Here is a 25217-nt window from a genome sequence, read left to right as displayed (position 1 = left end):
GGAAAATGTTTCTAAAACTGGACTGCACCTCAAAGTCTTTAGAACACCACTATTTCACACATTAATTATCACCAAAGCAGATAAAAAAGTGGACCAGAAATGTACAAGGACAGCACCAAATTATGACTTCAATTGGTCAATTTTTAAATGCCAACAACCTTAAAAATAATAGAAATAGGTGTACAATATACATGTATAGCAGATTGACCCTTTTAGTTCCCAATTTCACTTAAAAATTGAGGTTTGAATATGCAAATTGCACATACATTAATCTGGCAAATATTTGAATGTTGAAATAAGTTTAAAACAACAATTAGGACTTGTTTAAACTACCAAATAGCACAAAATCCCTGTTGCACGAAAATAGACACCCAATACAACTTTTTCTTCTTCAAAATGAGTACTAAAAATGCAAAGAATTCCATAAACCACAAATTATAGTATATATCCATGCTTCTATAGAACTAAAAATATGACACCCTAGAACCTAAAACTAGTTAGTAGAATACAGTAAAAGTGGTCATAGTATTAAAGCATTAACCAAAACAGTAAAACAACTATATACACAAGTTTTGAAACATAAAAGAAAGATAGATATGAGGGCACAATTCGAAAATAAAAAGTATACAAAATCAAACAGCACTAAGAATGAAAACTGCACCAGAAAATGGACTTTAAAAGTGTGCTTTCAAACCCAAAAAATGATTGGCAGTGTTTGTAAAGCTTAAGTGATGATTCAAGCAACTTTATATCATCAATTTAAAGGTGTTTAAACATTGAAACAACAAGGAATCATAGTACACTCGAAAATCACTAATTCACTTCCAAATTTAAGCAAAATTAACGGTTTTGATAGTGATTTTGCATGTAGGCTAAAATTTGACCAAATGAACAGTGCACCCAAGTTTAAAATGGTGAAATAAACTTTTTCAAACATTGACAATGCACACAAAGAAGCAGATGCTTCAAGTCACAGCTGCTATAGCCAATTATGCAGCATTTTTAAACCAAAATTAGCACTAGAAGTTTCATTTTTTAGTACCTATAAAAGTGTACTTATAAGGTGAGAAATTGTCATTTCACCTAATGTAGACTCATTCTAAGGTATGTAAACATCCTAACAAGTATAACTTAGTTAAATCAAGGTAGGAAAGTACTGAAAAACAAATAATATACTAAAACTAAAAGTTTTAGTATTTAGCACCTAAAAAGTGTGTTCAAAGGGTGAACAATTGCAAATACAACTAATGTACCCTAAATTTAAGTAATGTGAACATCCTAACATGTCTAAAGTAGTGAAATAAAACTAGGAAACTATTTAAAAGCAAAGAATTAGGTACAACTAAAATTTTGAGTAGTTGGAAGGTATAAAAGTGTGCTTAAAAGGTGAGAATTTGCAACCACACCTAATGTTTATATGTATTATATATCCATGCTTCTATAGATATTTGATTGCCTAAATTATGTTCATCTTTATATTGTATGTTCATGTATATTATCTTTCATTTATTAGGCTACAACTTGATTTACCGAAGTAGTTATTTAAAATCCTATGGTACTACCCACATTCTCAATGAAATGAGAAGGGTAAAAATACTATAAACACTTAGAACGTACAAAATATGTGGAAGTACTCTAGACAAGAGAACTTCAGGTGTAATAAGTTGTCTCCTGCAACTTTAATACACAACCCCTTAGGATGTTTAATGCATTTCAATACTGAGGACTTGTCTTTGCATGCCCTTATTGAATGCCTATGACCATAGTGTTGAAATTGCCTTCCATGTTCGACTTCAGTAGTAATAGGTTTATTACTTATGTCACATGGAGTGTTGCTGTTTTGGCTAAGTTTGTATTTGTTTGGCTTGTCACAGAACATGGCCCATTTTCCCAACCATCGTGCATGGATGTACGACCGTTGTTATAGTGGAAGGAGAGGTTTGAAGGAATCTTTTGTCATTGGAGTTGAAGAGTTCGTGGAGACGGCCCGACGATATCAATATTATGCCCTTGATGGAGGGATTCGATGTCCATGCATCAAGTGCGAATGTACAAGCATTCTGAAAGATGAAGTCGTCAAAGTTCACCTTTACCAAAAAGGGTTCATGCCTAATTACACGGTCTGGACATTTCATGGTGAAGAAATTCCTACCTCACAGGACTTACAAAATATCCCTCCCACCCAATCACGACCGTCCTCATCACCTGCTGCCACTCAGCAGCCCACTTCAGTCCAACCGTCATCAGTCCAACCCTCATCAGTCCAACCCACACCAGTCCAGCCATCAATAGAGGAGCAGGATGATGAAAATCATTCTGATGATAGTTATGTACATTTTTAGGTTTCATTTTCTTATTACTTGTTAGACAAACATTTGGATATTAGAACATTTTGAGTTGATATCATTTCAGTGTTACTTCGATCTATTTTCAGACTTTGGATGTTAGAACATCCTTTTGTTACATTGTTTTATATTTGAACATTAATGGATGTTCTATCGATTAATTGATGTTCAATGGATATTGATAATTGATTGCATCATTGAGATGCACATTATGCATGTTTGTATGTGCTTGAAAACTGATATGCAGGTCTGTTTGTAATTGGAATTTGATATACAGGTGTGGGTTGCACAGGAATCAGATTTCTCTGAAACCTGCTCTGCATTTTACCGAAGGCTTTTGCCCTTCGGTAAATGCCCAAAGCAGGTCATTACCGAAGGCTTTTGCCCTTCGGTAAATACCCTCGAATGGCCATTACCGAGGGCTTCTGCCCTTCGGTAATTACCGAAGGCTTTTGCCCTTCGGTAATTACCGAGGGCTTTTGGCCTTCGGTAATTACCGAAGGCTTTTGGCCCTCGGTAATTACCGAAGGGCGAAAGCCCTCGGTAATTGTTAGCGACAAGGGATTTACCGAAGGATTTTTGGCCGTCGATAAGCCTTCGGTAAACACCCTTTATCGACGGCCTTTGGCATTTTCCGAGGGCTTCTGGCCTTCGGTAATACCCTACTTTTTTGTAGTGTGAGAAGAACACAGAATTTAATGGTGAAGTTTGTATGTGAAGAAATTCAAATTCCTCAGAACATCAGTCACTGGTAAATTTTCGTGCTCTTCCTCCGTATGCCTTAGTATGAAGAGCATAGTTTTAAGAAAAAACTTCTCTATTCTTTATACCAAACGATTCTATTTGTGTAAGTACCTTTGACATTCCACTAACACATAGTTACACACTCTATTTTATATTTCATAACAATTCATGTCTTTTATTTTTAAATTATAAAATTAAAATGAATATTTTCTTCTTTACTGTTGCAGACATTGTGAAAACAATCTTGAAAATATTCTTGAAAATGCACGAGTGTGTTTGAAAGAAGCCTTAAGAGCATATGCAGGAAGCAGACCTATGAAATGGCTGAGAATACAATTCATGTGGTGATGATTCCATGGTCTGCCTTTGGCCACTTGATCCCATTTTTCCAACTTTCCATAGCCTTGGCCAAATCTGGTGTTCATGTCTCCTTCATATCAACGCCCAAAAACATTAAAAGGCTTCCTAAAGTTCCTTCAACTTTAGCCCATTTGATTGATCTGGTGCAACTTCCTTTGCCATCACTAGATAAAGAGCTCTTGCCAGAAGGTGCTGAGGCCACTGTGGACATTCCATTTGAAAAAATTCAATACTTGAAGTTGGCATATGATAATCTGCAACATGCTGTGAAGCAATTTGTGGGCAATCAGTTACCAGATTGGATAATTTGTGACTTTTGTCAGCACTGGATCACAGACATTGCTCAAGAGCTTCAGGTGAAGTTAATCTACTTTTCTGTTTACTCGGCTTCTACAATGGCATTCTTGGGACCACCAGGCACAAGAAAAGCTCCCGTATCTCCAGAAAGTTTAACAGTACCACCACAATGGCTGACATTTCCCTCATCAGTGGCTCTTCAAAGACATGAGGCAAGTGCTTTTTGTGCTAATCACTACGAGGGAAATGCTTCAGGGATAGGGGACTTAGAAAGGTTTGCAAAAGTATTCAGTGCCTCCAAAGCTATAATATTTCGTAGTTGCTACGAGATTGAAGGAGAATATTTGAATGCATTCCAGAAATTAGCTGGGAAGCCTGTGATTCCCATAGGTTTATTACCTGTAGAGAGAGGAAATGTTGAAGGGGTTAGGGGTGAGACATTTGAGTGGCTTGATAGACAAGCATGCAGATCAGTTTTATTTGTAGGGTTTGGCAGTGAGTGCAAGCTGAGCAAGGATCAAGTTTTTGAGATAGCTTATGGAGTTGAGGAGTCTGAATTGCCATTTTTATGGGCACTCAGAAAACCAAGTTGGGCAAACAATGATGAAGATTCTTTACCTTTTGGTTTCATTGAAAGGACATCTGAGAGAGGAATTGTTTGCATGGGATGGATACCACAACAGGAAATATTGGCACATCCGTGTATTGGGGGATCTTTGTTTCACTCTGGCTGGGGTTCTGCCATTGAAACCTTGCAGTTTGGTCATACACTAGTTTTGTTACCCTTCATTGCAGATCAACCTCTTAATGCAAGGTTTTTGGTTGAAAAGGGTCTAGCCATTGAAGTTAAACGAAATGCAGATGGGTCATTCAGTAGAAATGACATTGCCACATCTATTAAACAAGCTATGGTATTGGAGGAAGGGAAGAATATCAGAGCTAATACAGGAGAAGCTGCTACAATTGTAGGAAACAGGAAGCTGCACCAAGATCATTACATAGCTGCATTTGTTCAGTTTCTTAAGAAATGAATCCAGAAGAAAATATGAAGTTGAAGAGAATCATTAAGGCTTTTTGAGTTTAGGGCTTAACAGTTTGTTAATCCTATTCTTTAGAGCAGTGTCACATAGGCTTAGCATTTTTCTTATCTATTGATTTAATTTTTGTTTTCTATCTAAGGCTACTTATAAAAGCAAAAAACTTGTATTCTGAATTCAGCAAACACTCTCTATTGTTGTAGTTTTTTAATATTCCAAAAGTCCAATTCCACATGCCATAGTGCACTCTTTTTCAAATGGTTTATATATCTGTACATTCCTTATATCCTCAAAATGAATAATAAAAGTCATGGTGCTTATATGTAGAAGGTTAAAGCATGAGATAAAAATATAATTGTCTTTTTGCAGTTTTTGGTTTTTCTGCTTCAAATGGTGTGTATGGTTGTTAAGCCTTTTAATTGTACCATAAGCAAACATTCAAATACGTCATGGATACAACGTCGAATCTTTTAGTTATGTTCAAAAACGATTTTGCTCACATGCACGTTATGATGTCAGTTTGCAAATGTGATAAATGTTAACGTAGTTTTTTTAAAGGTTTTGCAATAGATCTTCATGGTAGTAACCAAAATAAAACATGTGGAAACGTTAGGAGACTAAAAAAAAATTACAAAAAACATTAAGGCCTTTTGCCATGAGATTGATGGTGGAAACTCCAACCTTGTATATCTTAGTTAGGTGGATCGAAATAATTCATTGTTATTTTATTGTGATTAATTATATTGATAATAAAAATTGAAATTGTATTTTTAAATTTAGCCATGATATTTGAGTAATTTATTTCACCGAAATATAATAATGAAGGAGTATATTAAAAAAATAACTTCTAAGTATAAACATAGTGCCAAAATTCACTCAACGAAAAAAATCACATTAGTAAATCAAAATTAAAACCTGAAGGCAAATGAACCAACTGCACAGGGGAAACTATAGTATTGGAAAACTGCTTTAGTGTGAATGAACGACAAATTCCTTGTAAGCATTGCATTAGTAAAAGCTAAAGCTCACGATGTCTTGCAACCACTTCTTCCAAAACTGTCTACTTGCATAGCACATCATTTAGAAGGCATTTCTTGCCATGTGCTGCCGAGAGCAACCCCGTGATTTTTAATGATCTGAACTGCCAGAAGCAGAATTTCTTGTTCAGCAGAGTATAGTTCATCTTTGCGCTGTAGAAAGCAGAGACACAAGATAATCAGTAATCAACATGGAATCACAACTAACTCTGAAGATTGCAAGTAACAGATCCTCCTGTATCTATTTTAGAAACCCATCAGAAAATCAGTTTCCTTGGCCAGTTGGCCAGACCATTATTCCTACTTACAGGTCTAAGTATGGTGTTCGAAAGTTAGCTGCAGTGAGATATCATTTAAATATTCCTTGAACGGTCAAAACAAATGTAGAACAAGCTGGAAATCCAATCAAAATAAATGCAACACAAAATGAAGCAAAGGGAAGTTAAAAGATAATTATTTATAGCACCTCCATATAGTATTCCTATAGGTGTTTCACTGTGCTTGCACGTCAATTTCTTAAAATGTATTTTCATTTAAGAATAAGTTTTCCAAATTATGAACAAAAAGGATTAATCAACTATGAAAAAAAAAAACATAATATTGTTAAAATCAGAGATTCAAATGGGTGAGGTACCATATGTTTGAGGTTGTATCCAAGAGTCAATTCTGCATATGAACTTTCTATACGGGATAAGAAACAGTAGGGAACATCTTTCCCTAAGAAAACCTTTGCATTTGACCTGAGCATGCTTTTTACATCATCTGATATCTGGGGAATCTTACTTATATCCTCACTTTGCAGAGGAATTTTGCTAATAATGGCACGATATTCAGCACGGGACTTATTCACAATAACCTACAAAGTTAGCATGAAAGAGGGTTGTCCATTCAATGAATGAGGAAAATAAAGTATATCATAGCCACAACATCAAAAGCTTAAGCACGACACATGCTCATAGAATTAAGGTACAGCTTCGTATCAATAGTGTGTGAGAGTGCAAACATGTAAACGTGAAGTGTGAACATCAATTTATATATCCTCCAGAGAAGTTTTCAATTACACAAATTCAAGCTCAAAAATCAAAGGGAAGTATAAAAATTAAAAACACAAGTGCGATCAAGTAATTTAATCAAATATTTTGGCTTCAGTCTAAAAGCTGACGAAAACAATGGCTTGACAAATCTAAACTCTAGAGACAATATCCAACAGTGTACCATGAAGGAGCAGCACATGGTATGATAGCAATGCATTACAAAATTATTTGACCAAAAGAATAATGAAATAAAAGAAAAATCATGTTCAAGATAAGAAGAAAAAAAAACATGGTTTGAAACACAGGCACATGTCAGCATTTTCTTCTTCCTTCATAATATATTCGTATTTATTTTTTCTCTTGCAACAGATTATGAAATAAAACTAACTAAAACAAACCAAGGAGCAAAAAGGTCGGCTTAAACAGAAGTATAAGTTGAAAGACAAGAGAACTATATATATGCTTGCTCAAACTAGTGCTTCGAAAGTCAAACTACAAACAAAATTTTCCAACTAGTTGCATATCTTAGCATGATGTAGTGCCAAAGATAAATTTGTAATGTGCAAGTGCTCAGAACATATTTTCTCTTTCGTAAAGTCATTTACATAGATACATTTTAGAGAAAGAAAGAAACAATAGAATAGACTTCACTAATCTTAAATTATGGGCCCCATTTCTCTGTATTGCTTAAGCAGAAGTGAGCATAGAGACCCACCTGGCTAGAAAAAAATGAGTTTGGAACAATGACCGGAAACTTCTCTGAACTCAGCAAAGATGTAGTAGTAAGACCCATTTCCACCACTTGACCCTCTATCGAGCCTGCCTGCAATTTTTAAAATTTCTCAGACAGATAAGAAACATGAAACTTAACCAGGGGAAGACCTCCATTGATGCAAGAACACTTCAAGATTTCTGAATTTTGGGAAATGCTCTTTGCAGTTACAAAAAAATTTATGATAAGTATGTTAATCAATCCAAACTCATGGTATCTTTTCTCCAAAACACTCATCTAATTTTTTTTCTTTTTATTTTGGGCCCTCCAATGTTTCATATCAATCCTAATCCTAAAGCTAGACGTACTAACTACATCTATATATGCACTACACGTTGGGCCATTTGAAAAAAGCACCAATAATGAAGGACTATCTAACTTAATAATGTGCATGAAGTAAAAAAACTAATTATAACTCCTCACCTAAAAAGTTAACCGTAGAGAGGGCATTCAAGTGAAAGACCATAGTTCAGAAAATAAATTATACCATAAAAGGACCAATCCTTAATGTTCACCTACTAAATCAACATACTTTTATTGTATCTCCAACTGAAAAAGGCTTAGAAAACTGCATAGATAAACCACTAAACACGTTGCCAAGAATGTCCTTGGCAGCAAAAGCAGTAGCCACTCCTGCATAAGAAAGAAAGAAACATGAAGTCTTCTATTCTCTGTTTTATTGGTAAAAAATGAGTGAAACTTGTCAAGGAATGGGGAGCAAGTCAACAACATGATAAAACATTTATCAACTGGATAGCTGATGGTTCTGCTAAACGGAACAAAAGAAATACTATATGTGCATTTGTGTATTCTATTTCTTTCATTTACCTACTGCTGACTTTCTTCATTGTTTTACAATTCTAAAAATAGAATGCAACTCCTCTAAAGTCAACTGTTGATTGAAAAAATACGAATCAACAGTTGAGAAATGTAACAAAATCAAGCATATGTATATATCAAGCTTTGAATCTTGTTAGTATCACAACTGTTGATTAGCAAATTAAAAGCTATTACTGCACTTTATTCTCTAAAGTGGACACCCCTAACTTTAGAGGTCAAAATTAGACGACCTAGTTGTACAGTGTATTTTTATAAAAACAACTTATGCTGTGCGTACTCTCGCCCTTTGAGTTGTTTTGCGAACGAAAAGCACCATTAATAGATGCCTAATCAATTCCTTCAGTAGGTATACTTATCCCAATACAACTTGCAAATAATTTTTGTCATACTTGACCCTTTTATAAACTAATTCAAATTATTTGTCAAACTTGACCCTTTTATATAAGCAAACTGAAGCTTACCACACCAGATAATAATATACCAATTTCTACAGTGCTAATGGTTGTCATCTTTCGACCAAATTCTATGCTTATAAGGAACTTTTCTTTTCGAAAATCGGATCAACAAGACTTTTCGGCTTCAATCAACACTCAACTTTAATGAAAAACAAACACATAGGGGTAACAGAGATGCCAAAAAATATTAAGAATCCAAAATTAAATTCATCAGACTTAATTTAATTTAATACTTACCTCCTATACCACCAACAGTAACAATAGATTGCACGGCCACACCACAAGCCTCAGCAAAAGCCATTATACCAATCACAAATAGACCAATTGATGAGATTTTGTCAAGAGCGAGCACTTTGTCCCTATCAAGTCCAAGTAAACTTTGACTGGACAATGTCCGTGCAAAAACATTTGTTTTCCATCTATGCAAAAACCATACAAATGAAACTATGACTGCACCCCTCCAAACTGGTGCAAGATATTCTGCGGTTATAGTTGTTGGAGCTACCATTACACCACTGGAAATCAAAGTCAGCTGTCATATAACCATAAATACAGCAAACAAAATGACACATTTAAAAAATGACCGAGTGTGTACATACAACCCACTAACATTTGTGAGAATGCCATAAAGGTAACTAAATATCGCACAGGATCCTCCATAGCACCCCAGAAGCTTTTCTCGTAAGGAACTGGATCTCCAGACATGCTTCCTGGCAATAGAGAAACGGGACCTTGCATTGCATATCTGTGAAATTTCCTCAAAATCACAGGCATCAAGAACCAAGCTATTAGCGTAGCAGTTAAAGTACCACCAACCGGAATAACCACCTTGCCTAAATATGGGTGTGAATCAAGCAACTGCTGAGCATATGGACTGAGATCATCGGATGCTGCTTTAACCTTTTCCCCAGCATATGATGCTGACTCTCCCACACTCTTCCAAACATCTCTAATCCTCTCAGCCCAATCACCCCCAGCAACAGAATCACCAGTGGTATTCATGTCACTCGCACCAGAACCGGCAGAGACTTCTGTACCAGCATCTCTACTTCCTTTATCACCACCCACCGTCGACGAATAAAATCGGCGATTCAACACGTGGCTCGCAGAAGCAAAAGGAAGGGCACTCCGAAAACAATAGCTAGAGAATCTAGGATTATACGATACATTGGATCTAGTACCAAATTGGTGTCTACTTCCAAAGGATTCAGAAGCCAAGTTACTAAACTGATTCTTAGCAGACTGCAACTCTCTTTTGTAATAAGGATGACTAGGTAAGTCACTCGGCAACCTTGCAAGGTTCATGAACACACTATGGTGAGAGTGACGGTGCTGAACTAATTCCGTACTGAAAGAAACATTGATTGTGATTCCTATACGTCTTACAGAGGAAGCCCTAACAGCTGCCATTGTAGAACAAACTAACAACTCAACATTTGAAAGTAAACAGCGATGGCATTGTATGGAACAATATCAATCAAATACAGTACCGAGTCAATCTGCGAATTCGAGAACAATTATCAGAATGCAATCACAACATAATTAGATTAAATTAAAATTTGATATAACCAATTCAGAGTAATAGAATTAATTTATAAACCCTAAGCATAGAGTATTTGTCAGCAGAAAAAAGAGTGGAAATAAATTAGCAGAGACTGCCATAAACGAGGTCTTACTTTCGCCCTGAATCGATTTCATTTGTGAACTAACAGAATCTTCTTTTACTTGCCTTGGAAAGAAAGACAACAACCCAATAAATTAATAATATTTTTTCGCACAGCATCACTGGATGGTAGCTCACCCAGTTTGGACATTGAAAATTAGAGAGGGTAAAAAAAGTGAAGTCTTATTTTATAGAAAATTTGAAGAAAAATGTTTATGCTTTTATTTTTATGATTAACATTTTTTATCACTAATATTTTAATCTTTATAATGTATGGACAATCTTTCATTTTATTAGTATTTACAAAATTTAAAAAGAATCAAGCATAAGTATGATTTTTTAAAAATTTAGATATAAGTATTCAATAAATGAGACTTTTCAATTTAATAATTGTTCACTGTAATTTAAAATAAAATAAAGAAAGTCTTGTAAACAGTATTAAGTGAGACAAAAATTTAGGAATATATGCTATTGGTATTTTAAATTATATTTTTAAAGAAAAAGGTGCATTTAATGAACATTTTTAAAAGTTATAATAATTAATAAAAACTATGTGGATCTTTCATAGCAAACTGCAAAATATGATGATATTAAATTAAGATTTGAAAATGATTAAAAAAAATTGTCTTGAATTATTTTGTTATGTGATTTTTACGGATTTTGTCTAATTTTTAAAGGAAGAAAAAAAAAATTGGTAATGAACGTTTTTTTAGAGGAAGGCAATGGATTTTTTTTAAAGGAATGCAATGAACGAATTAAGAGAATAAAAAAAATTAAAATTTTATTGTTCAAGTGAAATATGATAAAAGGATGAATATATTTCTTGATTTTGAAATTCTGCAAGTGTTTGGTCGTTTTTATGTTTCTTCTAATAGAAATTCTATTAAAAAAATTGCTTTTAGCTGCTATTCTCAGATTTATTCATTCGGATTTTTCTTATCAAATTTTAAAATTTATTGTGTATTCTTTTACATATCAATTAAAATAATTGGCTTCTTAAGTTTGAAAAAATAAAAACTTTAGTCAGTAAAATTTCTTTAGATAAAATTAGTTCAATTGTTTTTTCACAAAACAACCTTAACTTTGCCTACTGTGTTAAATACTGATATAATATGACACTTCGCTATCCTTTTTGAGTGCATGATGAAAAATTTAGTCAAACAGTATCAGTTTTCCTTAGTCTCATTCCCTCCATTAAAAGTTAACATATGACTACTTGGTACCTGATATAGAAATATAAAAAAGTTTAATACAATATCAAAAACTTTATAACACTACTAAGTTCCAATTATTTTGTTTAATGTTTCATTTTTCACACAAGGCCTGTTTATAAGTTATTATGCTACTGAATATAAAATGAACTTTCACGTGTAATAAAGTTGCTTGGTGTATACTAATTTCATATAGAACTGGTTGAATGCTGAACGTTCGAAATATCCAAAAGCGTACAATTTTACAGAACTGGTTGCTGTAGATCGTGACACCAAAAGTTTAATTTGAGCCTAATATGTTTCTTTTATTGACCAATCCTTTCAAACTGCTAAATACTTTGCTGTATTAGCAAAGAATCCTTGTCATTATTGATATTGCTTTACCAAGTCAAAACTTTTTATACTTCATCATCCCTAATGTTTCTTGACACAAGCAACAAATATATAAATAGTATAAAAGTCTTGCAGTCAAAGAGTCTAATTAAGAATTCATCATAGTTATTTATTAAAACTCCAATTTGTGAGCTAAAAGCAGGCTTGGCCGGCCATGTTATTGGAGTGAAACTATGAAAGATTCAATGAAAATGGTGTATATATAACACTGAAGCTAGAATTAAGAGTATATCAGAGAGCATTGAAGCTGAAATTAACTCAGAAGCCCATAGGAGTGAAGTAGAACAGATATGAGACAAGCTGGTGCATATTCAGGGTTACTGTGTGGAGGGGTATCAGGAAGGACAGGACCCCATTCTCTGCCCTTGGCAAGGATCAAGAAGATCATGAAGAAGTCAGGGGATGATGTTAAAATGATATCAGGGGAGGCTCCAATTATCTTCTCCAAGGCTTGTGAGCTCTTCATTGAGGAACTTACTAGAAGGTCCTGGATCATGGCCATCCAAGGCAAAAGGAGGACTCTGCACAAAGAGGATTTGACCTCTGCAGTTATAGCCACTGATCTATTTGACTTTTTGATCACTTTGGTTTCCAATTCTGACAACCATCCACTTGGTGGCACCACCTCTACCATAGAGGTAGAAACTATATATTAGTCTTCATCAACCTAAACACAACAGCAGCTACAGAATTTGAGTTCATGTAATTATTGTAATATACATATGTATGTGTGTGTGTGTGAGAGAGTTTATCTGTTGGTTATGCATCACTATACTTGAATGAATGAAGTTGTGCCATGATTTTTAAGACACAGGAACTGTATATTACTAGTTCTTCTAGACTTTAGGCAGTAAGATAAAGGCTGCATAACTTTTTCATTTAGGTGCAGTGAGACATCATTTGAATATTCCTTGAATGGTCAAAATAAAGGTAGAAAAAACTGGAAATCCAATCAAAATAAATGCAAATAAAATGAAGTAAAAGGAACTTAAAATGATAATTATAACATCTTCATATAGTACTTCCTACAGGTGTTTCACTGTGCTTGTACGTCAATTTCTTAAAATTAATTTTCATTTAAGAATAAGTTTTCCAAAACCATTTTATGAACAAAAAGGATTCATCAAGTATAAAACAACCATAATATGGTTAAATTCAGGGATCCAAATGAGTGAGGTACCATATGTTTGAGGTTGAATTCTAGAGTCAATTCTGCATATGACTTTCCAACAGGACAAGAAATAGTAGGGAACATCTTTCCAATAAAACCTTTGCATCTGATCTGACCATCGCCTTTACATCTTCTGATATATGGGGAACCTTAGTTAAATCCTCCGTTTGCAGAGAAATTTAGGTAACAATGGCACGGGACTTGTTCACAATAACCTACAAAGTTAGCATGAAAAGAGGGTTGTCATTCAATGAATGAGGCGAAAGTATATCATAGTCGCAACATCAAAAGCTTATGCAAGAAACAAGACTAGAACTCAGGCAATAGCTTCGTATCAATAGTGTGTGAGAATGCAAACATGTAAACGTAAAGTGTGACCTTCAATTTACATATCATCCGAAGAAGTTTTCAAGTACATAAGTTCAAGCCCAAAAATCAAAGGAAATTATAAAATTAAAAACACACGTGCAATCAGGTAACTTAATCAGATATCCTGGCGTCTGTTTAAGAACTGATGAAAAGAATGGCTGGACAATCTAAACTCTAAAGACATCCAACAGAGTCTGACCATGAATGAGCAGCACATGGCTTGATAGCACTGCATTACACTATTATTCGTACCATGTAACAATAATGAGAAAACATGTTCATGATTGCAATCCATTACATCTGTTTTTAAACGACAATTCTTACATTATTGGAGTGAAAGCCTCAACTTCAACAAATCTAAATCCATTCAATTGCATTCATTAGCGTAGGTTTCCAACAAATAGAATTTACCCTTCTAACAATACCGAGCACCATTATGGTTCAACAAACAAAACTCAGAAAACCTTGACCTCTCTTGCAGCCTAATGAACTCTCATCCTTCAACTTCAGCCGGCGTCTTCGCCTCGATAGACAAGGCATGCAATCCAGTTTCCAGCTCCTCTTGCAGAAGGCCATAAATAAGCCTATGCCTCTTAACCAAACTCTTCCCTTCGAACTCCCTAGACATAACTTTAACATTGAAATGCGTTTCTCCATCACTCCCTCTAACCCCAGCATGCCCCGCATGCTGATAAGACACATCCTCAACCTCCAACTCAACAGGCTCAAGCTCCTTCTGCAACTTCTCCCTTATCCTCTTCCCCCTCCCTCCCAATTCCACACCACCCTCAGAATCCAAACCAACATCACCCTCACCAAGTTCAGAACTTTCTCCACCCCTTGAAGGATTTTCAACAATGCTATCAGAATTCGACTCGGGTGACTTCAATTCAGTGAACTCACCACCCCTTTCAGCTTCCACGTACAGCATAAGCGCCTTTTTCTGCATCAATTTAAGCATGTTCAAAAACCCGTTGTTCCTCGAGGGGGTCAGGCTCTGCTGCAACCCCAACAGCGTGACGAAATCTGGCGTGACCCGAATGATTTCACCAACGGGTCGACCCGAGAGGCCCTGAACGAGCAACGCGGCGAGGCCTTTGGTGAGGACGGAGTCGGAGTCGGCTTCGTAGACGACGTCGCGGTTGGGGTCGAGGTAGGCTCGGACCCAGACCTGGGAGACGCAACCTTGGACCTTGTTGTCGTTGGTTTTGAAGTGGGGCTCGAGGGGTTTGAGGTTTTTGCCATAGAAGAGGAGCTGTTCGTATTTGGCCTTGGGTTCGTGGACGGATTGGAAAAGGTGGACGATTTCTTGGAGCTTCGGGGGAAGGTCTTCGATGGGTTGAAGGGAATTGGATGATGGCAACGGTGATGATGATGACGATGATGATGGCGGCGGCGGCGGTGGTGATGATGATGGAAGTCTCTGGAAGGTGATGGATTTAGAGAAGAGAGTTTTTCTTAGAGAAGGAAGGAAAGTTGGGGTTTTGGGGAAGAGGGAGAGAGGGATTGTGGTAGTGACAAATCGAAAGGAAGATGATAAAACCGAATTGGTAGCCATTGTTGAAGATAGTTACAGCAGTTGAGAATGTACCTGAAAGTGACAGAGACAATCTTTCATTCATTAGTTTGTAGGCTTTTCGTGGCCTAAGAATAGAGTCATACTATTCCAACCCTTAGGCTTTATTCTAACCTAAGGCTTTGTTGATGGGTTGGGAGGAGATGATACGAGGAAGATGGTTTGAATGAATTTAAATGAATTTCAGGGTAAATTTTTTTTTTTTTTGTTGTTTGTTTGGGTGGATTTGTGAATAAAGTTTATGAAAATTAATGTAGAATTTGATTGACGTAAAAGATAAAAAAAAATTGTTTAATTGGTAAAAATTAAAAGTTACCAAAATATTCTTAATTATTAAAGTAAAATAAAATAATAATAGTTAGTGTCATATTTAATTGTAAAATGTTTATAAAGAATAAAAAATTAATATTCATTATTATTATTATTATTATTATTTTATTATTATTATTATTATTATTTTATTACTATGATTATTATTTTATTAATATTATTATTATTATTATTATTATTACTATTATTTACTATTATTATTATTATTTCAGCCTGTAAATTTTAGTCAAACACACTCTATTCAAGGGATGAAATTGTAAATGCTGAGAAATCTTTACAAATTTGCGCATAGATGAGAGATTGAAAAATTCTTTTATTCTACAAATCAGCGCTTTCAAATGCGCACAAATCTTTAAAAACGAACACAACAGTAATCTGAAATTCGTCGAAGGAGATTTAAATGGATTTGAGTGAATTTGAAGGTAATTTTTTTTAAGTGGATTTGTGGGTAATTGAGACTGAATTTTGAAGTAAAGTTTGTAAGAATTAGTATAGGATTTGATTCATGTGACAGATTTAAAAAATTAGTGTAATTGGTAGAAATTAAAGATTGCCAAAATGCCCCTAGTTATTAAAGTAATATAAAATGATATTTGTTAATGTTATATTTAAGTGCAAAAATGTTTATAAAGAGACCAAAATTATAAATAATTTTTAAAATTAATTTTTAAAAATTATAATGTAGTAAAATGAATTTATTTTTAAATGTAGTATTTGTTTGTAATATAATTTACTACCAAGTAATATAAATTTATTTGTTACGAAAGTGAGATTGATTAATTTTAAACAAACATATAATTAAACAAAGTTATAATATTACATGACTTTGCAAGAAAAGTGGTAACATAATAACATACAAATATATTTGTAATAGTTCATGATGACGTTGCTTCAGTGAGGTATCGTTGCAATGTATTGAAACGATATTGTATTGGCATCCCTATTAGACGTATTTTAAAGGATGGATGCGAAGATAAAAAGTCGAAGCACCGTCTGAATAAATTCTGATCGTTAATGTTCATAGTCCGTAATAAGTTTTCAACTTCTTCTGTAGTTGGATTAGAAGATTGAATCGTAGCATTTACCAGGGATATTCAACGCTCCATGGCCTGTGTATGTCGTTCAAGAGCAGCACATAGTCTTCTTGATTGATTAATTTGTTTTTGCAGTTCATCAATGATTCAAGAATCCATCTAATTTGCAGATTATTAAGTTGACAATAAATAAAAATAGCAAAGCTGATGTGAAAGATAATAACATTGGAAAATATGTAATGTAATATTTCAAACACATAAGTAAATTTAAGAAATAAAAAGTCATGTAATAGATTATCGGAATAATAATGAACTTAATCATCTAAATGGTGAAGAATCAAGTTAACATTCTGATTGAGGTGAGCAAATTGGCGGTTCATGTCAAGGGAAAGGTTTGCCAAGTTATCTTCAATATGTTGAACCCGCATCTGCATTTGTTCCATACCCTGCATTCTGTGTTACAAGTCTTGTATCCCTTCCCATATTTGACTCATCATATTAGGATTTGAAAGAGGTGGAGGAGGTTGCACAGGGTTGTCATGATGGTGTGGTTGCTCTTCTTCTTCATCATCACTGACATCGTGTTGCCAAACACCGTTGACATTAACAATATTCAACCTCTTCAAAGAATTAATTGAAAAATGATGTTGGTTCCCAATATGGCTGTTGGCATCGACATCAACATGTACTCCACAATATTGCATGATTTGGGTGATAAGTACACCATATGGTAGTGGTGTGTCACTGGCCTTACATTTAAGCATATGTTGCATGATGTGATGAGGCCAATTGATAGCAATATTATTTTTAAGCACCCATAACATAAAGATATCCTCCTGCAATAACCTTGCAAAATTTCCAGGTCGTGGAGTCAACATGTGAACAATAACATAATGCAGAAGTCTATCATTAATATTCAAACACCCAACTGTTTTAACACGTTGACCCTGCATTGTTGGTCTGACCATAGTAGCTAATGTCATCTCTCGATCATACGGAAACTCGTCTGGGATATTTGATAAAGACAATTTTTGACCCTCATACTTCATATTAGCAACATTTTGCCAATCAGCAGGTTTCAATCTAATTATTCTTTTGTTGATCAGCAAATATCCATTTCCAAATATCTTGAGATTTGAATAAAAAACTTTGATTAAATCCGGATAAAAGGGTCCCTGCAATGTCAGAAATTTGATGACTCCTTGAAATAGAAGATGATGTTGGAAAAATAACCCCGAACCGGCAAATGATTCGAAATTCATTATTTTTGGAACAACAATATTCCTTGTGTAGAAATCAGCTGCCTAGTTTTCCATCTGATGGTTGTGACTGAAGAAACGACGCTGATCGAATTGTTCTGCAACAGATGGTCTGACATAGGTTGCATCTTCTTGCTCAGTTACGATTTTTTTTCCCTTACGACTTTTTCTAGGCCTTTTGGTTGATGATGAGGCCATTTCACAATTTCTTGAACAATACCATAAATGAAAACATTAAGTATGTTAGTTCAAATAAATTACAAAATATTAAAGTTAACAACAAGCAAAGACAAACCATTACATCATAAACATAACCATAACTTCAAAGTACAAGATGGGTGAAACCAGTAAGTCATTACTTCAAAACACGTACATCTAATAATATAATTAAAATCCAAGTAATCATATAAGACATCTTAAAAATCACCACCCGATATCATTTTACATAACTTGTTCCACCTCTTGTGTGGTGGAAGTCCCATGAACCTCTTTGTACATGTGGGGTTCCCACATAAGAAATCATAACATTGCTCTAGCAAATTTTCATCAGAAATGTTCATAGCACTCAACATTTCATAAATGTCCACCTCTATATATGTGTAATTCGAGGTGCGACGAAGGATCTCGGTTTAGGAATGTAGTATTTGATTTCTATCTTCCATTGCTAAGACATGACGCATGGCTGCATCAGAAATTACACCAAAATGAACATTTGATGAGCTAAGGACATTTGCGAAACCATCTAGGCTGGTCGTCAACTTATCAAATTGAGAATCAATGACATCGACCATAGGTGCCTTCGTTTTGGAACCTCGTGAGGATGAAGTTCCACCGGATGGGACGGAAGGCACATATTGAGTCTGCCCTGAACTATATTCATCCACAGATGGAGGAGGTGATGGTGGAGTTGGGTCTCTATACCCCGTCCACTCAGGCTATTCTGGAATGTATTCAATATTTTGATTAAGATCAACACTCACACGAGGCCCAACCCGTTGTCGACGTGCTTGACGAGCGGTCCGAACACCACTCCAAGTAGCTCGATCAGCCGCCCATAACTCCACCATTAAATTGTAGTGTTTGATACTACTAACTCTCCACTTTGCTTCACTTGGCCTCGACTGAAACAACAAACATTACAAACACACTAGTTCATATTATGTATTATAAGGATCCGCAAAATCTTAGTATTTATTTTAAAATACCTGAATCAGGTTCATCCAAACTTCGTCCTCAGCATAAAATGTCATACTAACTGGGTTCCAGGAAAATCCACTCAATCCAGAAAACAGGTCATGTACCTCACGCCATTTATCTTTCAAGACTTTCTCACGATTTTTAACATTATTTTTTGTAATTGCGACATACCCAGAGCTATGAAGATGATCAACTATGTTACTATATGCTTGGGATGTCCAACTTCCGTCAATCCTATTACTGATCCGTGACTCCTCAATCATAGAGCGTAGAAGACGTGCGTCCATGTCCTCTGTCCACTTCATGAACTCTCTAGTAGGACTAGAGGACTCATTGGCGACTGTCTTACCTCTGCTCATTTTATACCTACTTCATAAACAAAATGGTAAGAAGTTAAGATTAAACATCCATATATAATGTTCTTGTCATACCCATAACATCAAATACTCATACAACACAATAAAATACAATAACTACGAGTTTTGATAATCTCGCCACATATGATCTGCTATAGAATCCCTGATACTACTACCAATCCTATGGTCCTCTTCTCTAACTTGAGATGATGAAACATTATGCTCTTCCCTTTCATTTAACTCATTATCAACTTCATCAAACAATGAATCATCGTTATCCATGCCATGAAGGAAGTTGTGTAAGATACAACAAGCTAATATAATGTTTGTCATTGTCTCCAATCCATAGTGTGGTTCAGTGCCACTTGCAATGATAGGGAATCGTTTTTTCAACACACCAAAAGTTCTTTCAATAACATTTCTCAGCGATGAATGTCTATGATTAAACAACTCCCGTGGATTTTGTGGTCCTCTACGTGTATATTCTTTAAGGTGATATCTTACGCCTCTATATGGAGTCAAAACTGTGCTTTTCAACACAAATCCAGTATCACCGAGGTAGTATTTCCCTACAAGTTTGCACATATACAGGTAATTAGTCACTACTAAATAAAATCTTCAACATCGCAATGTAGACATTGACCTTGGGGGATAACCAACGGATCATCTCGATCAAGAGCATTTTTTAAAATTCTTGAATCAGATGCAGTGCCTTCCCACCCAGCAAGAATATATGTGAATTTCATGTCAAAATCACACGCCACAAACACATTTTGAGTTGGCCAATCTTTTCTTCCTCGAAATCTCTGAGCATCACATCTTGGCACCTTTACACAAACATGAGTACTGTCTATGGCCCCTAAACAATCCTAAACATTACAAATAACAAGTCATCATAAAAGTAAAAATTTGTTAGCATCCTTTCATCATAGAACAACTACAAATATGATGAAATGAGTACCTTAAAGTACGGGTAAAATCGATTGTTGTTCAAGACATATGGATGAACCTCATTTCCTGAGGGTTGAATTAGAAATTCAGATTCCAAAGTTAAGATAGCATCCAAGACATTGTGAAAGTGTCTGTTAACCGTCGAACCGGATCGATGAAAGAAAAATGCAACACTTCGATTCTTAACATTATGACCAATTATATGAAGAAATTGAGCAACTTGTTGCTCCATTATCGACCGAATGACGTCCTTAACTAACCCAGTTGATCTTAGTCTCTCACAAAGATTAATAAATGTCTCTGGACCCATCCTAATAATGTCGCGGCACCGATTAGTATGCACAAGATATGACATTAATTGCTCCCTACGACGGTCTCTGTCTGGTAGGTAATTGTTTACACTACTCGAATCACTCGAGTACATATTCAAGATACTCAAGGCATAACATTGTTAGTGCAGCCAATGAAGTGGTTATTTGTAAATGTTGACGTATCATTGCGATAATATTGAAGTCTACATTAATCACATCATCATCTATATCTTCACGGTCCAAAAATGATAAATTTATTTCTTCTTCCATCTATCTTTACTTGAACAAATATACATACTATAATTAAAATCATGCATTCATATATTCATTTAACTTAAACTTCATATATACATTAATACATTCAATTAATCATTAGAATTAAACAAAAATAAATAACCTAACAGAATCACAACATTTCATAGATATATTATGAACTACGTACATATATATATAACAAATCAAATTGTTCATTATAATATTAATACCTAATATATTCAACATCATAAAGCTACATATAAGCACCACTCATTCCAGATTCATATATTTATTGTACCCAACTTATGATTAACACTTACCTCTTCAAGACGTTCAAGACCTATAAAGAGTTGAAGCTGAATTGACCAATGACGATTTAAGAAATGCCAGGAAGTAGGATTTGTTCTCCAATCAGATTACCAATTTGTGCGTTTGTAGATGCTAAGTTCAAATCTCAATTTACAAAGGTTTCACTCTAAAACAAACCAAACCTGCAAACATAAATATATGAGTTTAGTATATAATAAAATGCTTGTTCAATGCACAGAAAGCTTGAAAACAATTTTGAATGTTACATAAGAAGGAACCACTTTGCTGCCCTCATGCACCACAATCCCCCACTTTCACCTCTTTCGTACCAATGCAACACACAACCACCTCTTTCGTACCAATGCAACACACAACCACCTCTTTAGTACCAATGCAAGTGAATAGAAACTGCTTAACATACGAAACAGTGGAACTCATAATAATTTCCTTTCATTATGAACAAACAAAACAAAAGACCAATTTACACATATACAACACAACAATCACCTACTCGAATCACAATAAACAAGGATAACTTTGCAAAGAGTCCACGATATTCACGAATGCATCAAACTCCTCTCAATCTCCAACTCCATTGCATGTCATAACGTGCAACATTATAATCGCTTGTTAGATCATTTTTCAGAAACAACAACGACGTTCATGGTGACCTCATCAACGTCCACCACCTTAACACTGTCGTCTTCTCTGAGAACAGCTCCACCAGCAACCACCGTCGTCTTCAACAACTTCACCAACTAACCAAGCCCCCAGATTTTCTTCGTACAACCTGCAACACAATGAAAACGTTAGGGGTGATGACATACACCGAACTCCTTCTACTGCCATGGCCGGATCAGTTCCTGCCTCCTCCATGCACTGCTTCATGGACCTGTGGATGTCCATCAAGGTTCTGACCAGAAGACTCAACACCAACCATGTTATATATCATATCACCCAATGAACGAAGCATGGATGAACGAAGCATGGAAGAACGATCAACTTGGTGGAGCACAATAACGCAGCCCATAACCGAATTTGCCTCTGGACCACGCTCACCCAAAAACCTGTAACTGAATACAACCTTCAAGAACCGAATACACCACCCAGCATTCGTATAACTTTGCAGCGTAACCGAATACGCAGTCCCCGTAACCGAATACACTCATTCCAATTTTTTTTTCTGATAAATGGAACTGGATACAGCGTCTAGAACCGGATCTTCAATCTTCGTCTTCAACCTTTGCTTCTCCATCTTCATCTCCTCTTCGTGCTTCAACCTTTCGTTGCCCATCTTCAACGCATCTTCACCTTCTTCTAATGGCAGCAACCAAGGTCCACGATCACCACACACCACTCTCCATTCGTGGTCTATATCAAAACGCTACATCTGTGCCTCCAACTTGCAAAAATTGAACAAACCTTACAACTACATTTACTAACCTGATCTATGCAATGCACCTTCGCTCGTCAATGCACTAAGCCCACAAGAACCGACACTTCTCAACCAAAATAGACAGCTCAGGAACGATGAAGGACAAGCAGGGATAAGATATATTGAGCTCAACTAATACACGAACCAACTTGCACTTAAGACACGAACCAAACATATAGCAACTAAGCCTCATTTTAATAAATGGTCTACGGTCTTCAAAGTTGTTTGAATTTCAAACCCAACACTGTATTTCCAGGAATCTTTCCTGTGTTGGCTGTGAAGGCTTGTGTAGTTGTGTCAAACCACAGAACCAGAGAATCGAATCTCTGCATTCGTATCCTGCCAAAGCATTATGTATTTGGCCTGTGAAAGTGAACAAAATGCACTACTGAGCAGATAAGAAAAAGCCACCCAGCTACAGTAACATACTCGTGATGTACGAAGCAATGTCTCAGATTAACGTGCATTATTATATATTTGCTCTGGAATCGATTATTCAAAGTAAGAATCCAATATGTTATTTTTTCCTTGCCTTTGCTGGTATTATCAAATCTATTAAGGGCAAAAAGGAAATTTTTTTCACAATCAGCGCAAATCTTCGCATATATGCGAGTGACCATATATTGAGGTATCCCGCAAATTCACTCATATTCATCCTCGCAAATCGACGGAAGCGAACACGGCTTCATCTACAATTCTGTCTTCGCTAATCACTGACTACAGTGAAATCCATACAAATGAACACACGCTTAGTTACTATTTGAAACTCTCAACCAAAGTCCATAGATGAGTCTAGTTCTGAGAAAAAAAATAAATTTAAGATAATAAAAAATATTAAAACAATTATTGGTATTTTAATAAGAGATATTTATAATTTATATAAATTTTAATGTATTTTTATTATTTATTACATTAAACGTTATAAGTATTTTTGTATTAATAAATAATAAGAAAAGTTGAAAAGCCGTTGATAATATAGGTTAATATAATGTTTGGTAATATTATTTTAAAATTTCAACTAAATTAATTATTTTCATTGTATATGAAATTTGATTACGTTAGAAACAATATTTCTTAAAATGAACTTATGTCTTATTTATAAATTAAAAGCTCTGTTAGTTTAGGTTTTTTTCACAAAAATCATGTTAACTTGTAAAATAGTTAATTATTTTGCATACTTATTGTTCTTATCTCATAAATACATATTAATATCATAACAGAATAATTTGTTTAAGTACGAAAAATTTTAGAAGAAAAAAAAATGTATTAGAGATTTATCTGTATAAAAGTGTGTTTGTGTTTACATGAATAAGTTTGGAAAACATGTTATTACATAAAATTATGTTAAATGTTAATTGAGATAGATGTAATTGTATTTATTAAAGTGTGAGAAGTACATTACTCAAAATAATTATATTTAAGGTTCGTGAAGAGTGTGGCTACCTCATTGGAACATGTGTTAATAGAGAAAATTGTTTGAGATCAGTTTATTAAAGTGTGATTTTTCTCACATCAATGTAAGTAAGTGACATGTTAGTGGAAATAATTATGAGAGACTCATCTAAAAAAAATGTGGTTGGAGAAGGAGATGCAATACAAAAAATCATATCAATAGTTTTCCTATGTGTTTGTGACAACATGAATGTGAAATGCACATAGGTGTGTGAAACATGCTAATAGAAAAAATTACTTAAAATTTTGTACATATAAATGTGATTGAATTTAATAAGAGGCCATGAGAGACATGTTAATAGATAAAATTACGTCACATTCACTAAAATAAGTTTGGTTTCACCAAAAATGCATACAAAATATATAAAATTTGAAATATTGCTCATTATTACTGTTATGAGATCAATGTCATGGTTGAAATATAATTTTATCCTTCTAAATTGTGATGTAAATGGAACTCTCTTAACTAATAGGAAAACTTCACTTATAATTATAGTTTGATTTGACTTGACTAAAATAATTAATTTCAAGCATTTCTTTTTTTTGTTTTAGATTAATTTATTGAACTTCATTGATTCATAGCTGTATTCAAAGATGAACTATCCAGGTTGTAAATCTTATGGTTTTCCAAAATATTTAAGTTTGAATAATATTTCCCGTTGTTTTTCAATAATGTCAAATTATATTTTGAATATTTCATGGATAATGCATATTTAGAGTTCAAGAAAAAAAAACTCACTTCTCAATTTATGAATATATTTGAGAATATGTTTTGAAACTATTGTTACATAATTTTGACCACATATCTTAAGTTTGTAATTGACTAATGTAATAATTAATTATCTTAAGTTTGTAATTGGTTATATCAAGCTAGAGTACTCTACTATGTAAGATATGCTTGTTTTTATAAATAATTGAGGTTTTTACACATAATCAATTACAACCACCGAATAATTGATTATAAGAACTATGAGTAATCAATTATATTAACTAAATATAAAAATACTTAGATAATCTATTGTGA

General features: G+C 34.6%; 3 protein-coding genes and 1 pseudogene across 6 annotated transcripts; 2 read left to right on the top strand and 2 right to left on the bottom strand.

The window, feature by feature from the left end:
• The first annotated feature begins 2860 nt into the window (after window positions 1-2860).
• Window positions 2861-4996, top strand: LOC124841413 (putative UDP-rhamnose:rhamnosyltransferase 1 pseudogene; annotated as a pseudogene). Its single transcript, XR_015782994.1, has 2 exons — window positions 2861-3096; window positions 3317-4996. The product of XR_015782994.1 is annotated as a putative UDP-rhamnose:rhamnosyltransferase 1 pseudogene (transcript).
• A 599-nt stretch (window positions 4997-5595) lies between these two features.
• On the bottom strand, window positions 5596-10732 carry LOC124841412 (mechanosensitive ion channel protein 1, mitochondrial-like). 2 transcript variants are annotated; one of them, XM_047317679.2, is made up of 7 exons: window positions 10598-10732; window positions 9532-10420; window positions 9159-9436; window positions 8159-8259; window positions 7570-7677; window positions 6455-6676; window positions 5596-5973 (listed from the first exon to the last, which is right to left on the bottom strand). In XM_047317679.2, exons 2-7 carry the CDS (start codon window positions 10329-10331, stop codon window positions 5860-5862), a joined length of 1623 nt encoding a protein of 540 aa, XP_047173635.2. In that variant the 5' UTR covers window positions 10332-10420; window positions 10598-10732; the 3' UTR covers window positions 5596-5859. The 2 variants fall into 2 exon arrangements, with proteins under 2 accessions (XP_047173635.2, XP_047173634.2); XM_047317678.2 differs by lacking the exon at window positions 10598-10732 and having other exon boundaries at window positions 9532-10581.
• Window positions 10733-12151: 1419 nt separating this feature from the next.
• On the top strand, window positions 12152-12844 carry LOC124841411 (nuclear transcription factor Y subunit C-2-like). The gene has a single exon (XM_047317677.2). The coding sequence runs from the start codon at window positions 12479-12481 to the stop codon at window positions 12842-12844; it is 366 nt and encodes a 121-aa protein (XP_047173633.1). The 5' UTR covers window positions 12152-12478.
• On the bottom strand, window positions 12716-15422 carry LOC124841410 (sufE-like protein 1, chloroplastic/mitochondrial). Of its 2 annotated transcripts, none has more exons than XM_047317675.2 (3): window positions 14199-15422; window positions 13369-13574; window positions 12716-12855 (listed from the first exon to the last, which is right to left on the bottom strand). In XM_047317675.2, the coding sequence occupies exon 1, from the start codon at window positions 15284-15286 to the stop codon at window positions 14222-14224; it is 1065 nt and encodes a 354-aa protein (XP_047173631.2). In that variant the 5' UTR covers window positions 15287-15422; the 3' UTR covers window positions 12716-12855; window positions 13369-13574; window positions 14199-14221. The 2 variants fall into 2 exon arrangements, with proteins under 2 accessions (XP_047173631.2, XP_047173630.2); XM_047317674.2 differs by having other exon boundaries at window positions 14140-15420.
• Between the last annotated feature and the right edge of the window lie 9795 nt (window positions 15423-25217).

Source organism: Vigna umbellata, chromosome 11 (genome assembly GCF_029865625.1).
Source record: "Vigna umbellata cultivar VRB3 chromosome 11, Vumbellata_1.0, whole genome shotgun sequence".
NCBI lineage: Eukaryota > Viridiplantae > Streptophyta > Magnoliopsida > Fabales > Fabaceae > Vigna > Vigna umbellata.
This window is presented reverse-complemented; position numbering and strand designations above follow the sequence as displayed.

Coding starts and splice junctions, on each gene's coding strand:
- LOC124841412 (XM_047317679.2), bottom strand. CDS start 10,331: ATGGCAGCTGTTAGGGCTTCCTCTGTAAGACGTATAGGAATCACAATC. Junction 9,437..9,531: donor TTTATGGCATTCTCACAAAT/GTTAGTGGGTTG, acceptor TTTGATTTCCAG/TGGTGTAATGGTAGCTCCAA. Junction 8,260..9,158: donor TACTGTTGGTGGTATAGGAG/GTAAGTATTAAA, acceptor TTTCTTATGCAG/GAGTGGCTACTGCTTTTGCT.
- LOC124841411 (XM_047317677.2), top strand. CDS start 12,479: ATGAGACAAGCTGGTGCATATTCAGGGTTACTGTGTGGAGGGGTATCA.
- LOC124841410 (XM_047317675.2), bottom strand. CDS start 15,286: ATGGCTACCAATTCGGTTTTATCATCTTCCTTTCGATTTGTCACTACC.